Raw genomic sequence first — 3,116 nt, 5'->3', positions numbered from 1 at the left:
TATAATGGCGTACGCAGGACTTCATTTTCTCCTTGTTTAAGTAACTTTCCAAAGGGAAAACTAATAAAAACGTATATACTAGCCATAAACGCTAGCCGTATGTAAACAACCCATCCATAAACAAAACAAAATTGAAAATTTTAGGTTAGTTTGTTCTAGTGTCGTTGAATCCAAATGATAGATCCATGACAGGCGTTACTGCGATCGTCTGGAGTTCGAATGTTCTGTGGATTACATACAACAATAACAAAAACCTAACCTCATAACGTCAGATGTAAGTGAAGAATTCCGCGCTGTAGCGCTGAATTGAACGATTAACACAAGATAAAATGATCTTCGCCATTGACTGACCGCTGAAACCATGAGTGCCCTCACTGAAGAACCCAAATCGACGCTCCTTAAAGAACGCCGCAGCAGACTTTGGGATCATATCAAGTATGAACATTTAGCGGCAGGTACTAGTGCAGGAGTTGCCGCCACCCTCGTCCTACACCCTCTGGACGTAGTGAAGATAAGATTTGCTGTGCACGATGGCATTCACAGCACCCCCAAGTATTCGAGCATTCCGAATGCGTTCTCTACAATCTACCGAACCGAAGGATTTTGGGGCCTTTACAAAGGGGCCACGCCTAATATATGCGGGGCTGGAGCTTCTTGGGGCCTCTATTTCTTTTGCTACAACGCCATCAAGAACTTTATTCAACAAGGGAATGTTAATACAGCCCTTGGGCCTGGCTCGCATTTGCTAGCTGCTTCTGAAGCTGGACTCGCAACTCTGCTGATCACTAATCCAATTTGGGTAGTGAAAACCAGGTGGGACTCCTCTAGTTACTTTGTGAGGGTGTGTTTTTAGAGCTACGCTCTATTTTCAGGCTATGTCTTCAGTTCGCCAATGCCGACGAAAAACTCCGCCCCAATCAGCGCTACAAGGGCATGTTCGACTGTCTGATGAAAATTTACCAGGCAGAGGGTGTTAAGGGGTACTACAAGGGGCTGACGCCTGGGATTTTTGGGGTGTCGCATGGCGCAGTGCAGTTTATGGTGTATGAAGAAATGAAGAATCGCTATCAATATTACAAGAAGTTACCGATTAGCACCAAATTAGGTAAATGAGCATTTAAGTTCTCCGGACCAGAAATTAACCAACCGAATCGTGTGTAGGCACAGTGGAATATTTGACTTTTTCGGCAACTTCCAAACTTATGGCTGTGCTGGCAACATACCCTTATCAGGTAGTTAGAGCCAGGCTTCAAAATCAGCACTATTCGTATGAAAATGCCACTGACTGTGTAAGGAAAATTAGCCTGCATGAAGGATGGCGAGGCTTTTACAAGGGACTAGGCACCAATCTGTTAAGGGTGATTCCTGCCACCATGATCACCTTCGTGGTATATGAAAACGTGTCCCATTTGCTTTTGAAATAAACAAAAGTCTGCAGGGTATGTGTATAATGTACATTTTCAGAATTATTTTTGTTTTCGTTTTAAGACGGGAACAATTATAGCGTTTTTTGTATGTTTTTAGGAAGACATGTTTTACTAGACCAATAGAGGTTGTTTTAAAAAACCCGCCACATTTTCCACTTACCTTGAGCCCCATTATTGGCATTTCTTTCATCAATAGACAAACTGCCCAATCCTGACATCACAGAATCTTCAAAACTGCTGCTTTCCTCGTCTTCGGAGACCTTTTCACTATTACTGAAAACGTTGCAATTTTGCTCGTCTGCAAAATAGTTCACTTTCACAAAGAAATCCTCTTCAAAATCGCTTGTACTTGTACCCAAGTTGGAATTGGCGTCATCGTTGCCCCAATCATCCGCCTCAAAACACCAATCCGTTGATTTCAGCTTGCAGGCCTCGGCCTGCGGTTTCGTTCCACTGCTTTCCAGATTTATATGCTGCACACGCAAGCAGGTCCAGCTGCCAAGAAAATTGATAATTAAGACTATTAAGGGTATGAGCCAATAGGCCATTTACCTCTCGCTCTTGTTCCAGCAGGTTGGATTTATACAGGCAAACACGTACAAAGTCCGATGATCCGATACACTGCCTAAGGGGGCATAGATTTGCACCACAAGGCGACAGGGAAATTTGCACAGTTTGCAAGTAATGTGTGTTTCTATGTTGTTGATGCTGTGGGGAAAATCCTAAGAAAAAGACCGTGTGTAAGCGGGATTCGGTGAAGGTATGCACAGAACTAAAATGGGAGATTTGGAACGCAGCACTTGAACCGGTAGATTTAAATATAAGTGAAGTTGTATAAAAAGGGCAACTTGGTATCTGGTCAACCAGATGGGATTAAAACAACTTGCATCTGTCGGGGGTGTAACTCAGTGGTAGAGTGTCCGCTTCGCATGCGGAAAGTCCTGGGTTCAAATCCCAGCTCCTCCACAAAATCTTTTTGCAACTTTTACTTTTAGCGGTATATTAAATAAGCGCTCAATATTCAATTCTGTTTGACAAATTGCAATTTAAGGATCAAAAACTTGAATATTTTTATACTTCATAAACGTGAACTTACAGGGTCTCCTCCAATTTTGTTCGTGGTAAAATTGACCTGATTTCTGTATTTATCGGTTATCAACTCGTCCTCGTAGCCTAGTAGTACTAAATTATTGTTTTTTGCCATCTTCTGTACTTTAAAACCACTTATTTACTAATGAGTTAAGACAATAGATATTTTTATAGGTTAAAGCACAGCGTCACAGATCACAGAGGTTACATACTGTGCTATCTGTCTCGTTCTATGATCTGTCCACAGATCACAGAGGTTCAATTACGAGATAATTTTGAATTACTGGAAGACGAGATTAGTGAGAGCGTAAAGAGGCAAAAAGTATTGAAAGAGAAAGTAAGCATTGTAAAATTTGAGGATGGTAAAGTTTTTTCAGCCACATTGAATTTAGATTGCAGAACTGTTAAAGACGCATCTACACATGCCAGCGGGAAAAGAGGACGAACTATATGCAACTTTGAAAAAAAGAAATGCTGATATTTACATTCAAAGATCAAAATTGTGTTCTTGGATGGAGAGTACCAAGTAATAAAGTTAAGTTTTCCATCGCTTTAACGCTGCGAGCAGAAGAAAGCAATGACAAATCATGTGCTGGCAAT

The 3,116-nt window shown here is 41.4% G+C and overlaps 2 protein-coding genes, 1 long non-coding RNA gene and 1 other non-coding gene across 5 annotated transcripts in view; 3 read left to right on the top strand and 1 right to left on the bottom strand.

Annotated features, from left to right (window-relative positions):
* The window catches only part of LOC109539194 (programmed cell death protein 2-like), an 8,783-nt gene extending 6,055 nt beyond the window's left edge, over positions 1-2,728 (bottom strand). For both annotated transcript variants that reach the window (XR_007281942.1, XM_019906804.2), the window contains exons 1-4: positions 2,524-2,728; positions 1,980-2,149; positions 1,783-1,922; positions 1,588-1,725 (exon numbers count right to left, since the gene is read on the bottom strand). Coding sequence is in view for 1 of the 2 variants with exons in the window: in XM_019906804.2 (XP_019762363.2) it covers positions 1,588-1,725; positions 1,783-1,922; positions 1,980-2,149; positions 2,524-2,631 (556 nt within the window). In the remaining variant the exon portion in view is untranslated. The remainder of the gene's footprint in view (positions 1-1,587; positions 1,726-1,782; positions 1,923-1,979; positions 2,150-2,523) is intronic.
* LOC109539196 (mitochondrial folate transporter/carrier) lies at positions 201-1,455 on the top strand. Its single transcript, XM_019906808.2, has 3 exons — positions 201-813; positions 873-1,105; positions 1,162-1,455. The coding sequence occupies exons 1-3, from the start codon at positions 362-364 to the stop codon at positions 1,422-1,424; spliced, it is 948 nt and encodes a 315-aa protein (XP_019762367.1). The 5' UTR covers positions 201-361; the 3' UTR covers positions 1,425-1,455.
* On the top strand, positions 2,322-2,393 carry Trnaa-cgc. Its single transcript has one exon. It is a non-coding gene; the product is annotated as a tRNA-Ala (tRNA).
* A 45-nt stretch (positions 2,729-2,773) lies between the features above and the next one.
* LOC109539200 lies at positions 2,774-3,116 on the top strand. The gene is made up of 2 exons (XR_002172095.2): positions 2,774-2,853; positions 2,909-3,116. It is a non-coding gene; the product is annotated as an uncharacterized LOC109539200 (long non-coding RNA).

The sequence above is a fragment of the Dendroctonus ponderosae genome, unplaced genomic scaffold (assembly GCF_020466585.1).
Source record: "Dendroctonus ponderosae isolate FM_Combo_2020 unplaced genomic scaffold, Dpon_F_20191213v2 Dpon_F_20191213_7, whole genome shotgun sequence".
In the NCBI taxonomy this organism is placed as follows: Eukaryota; Metazoa; Arthropoda; class Insecta; order Coleoptera; family Curculionidae; genus Dendroctonus; species Dendroctonus ponderosae.
The sequence above is the reverse complement of the archived record's forward strand: the minus strand, read 5'-3'. Positions and strand labels throughout refer to the sequence as shown.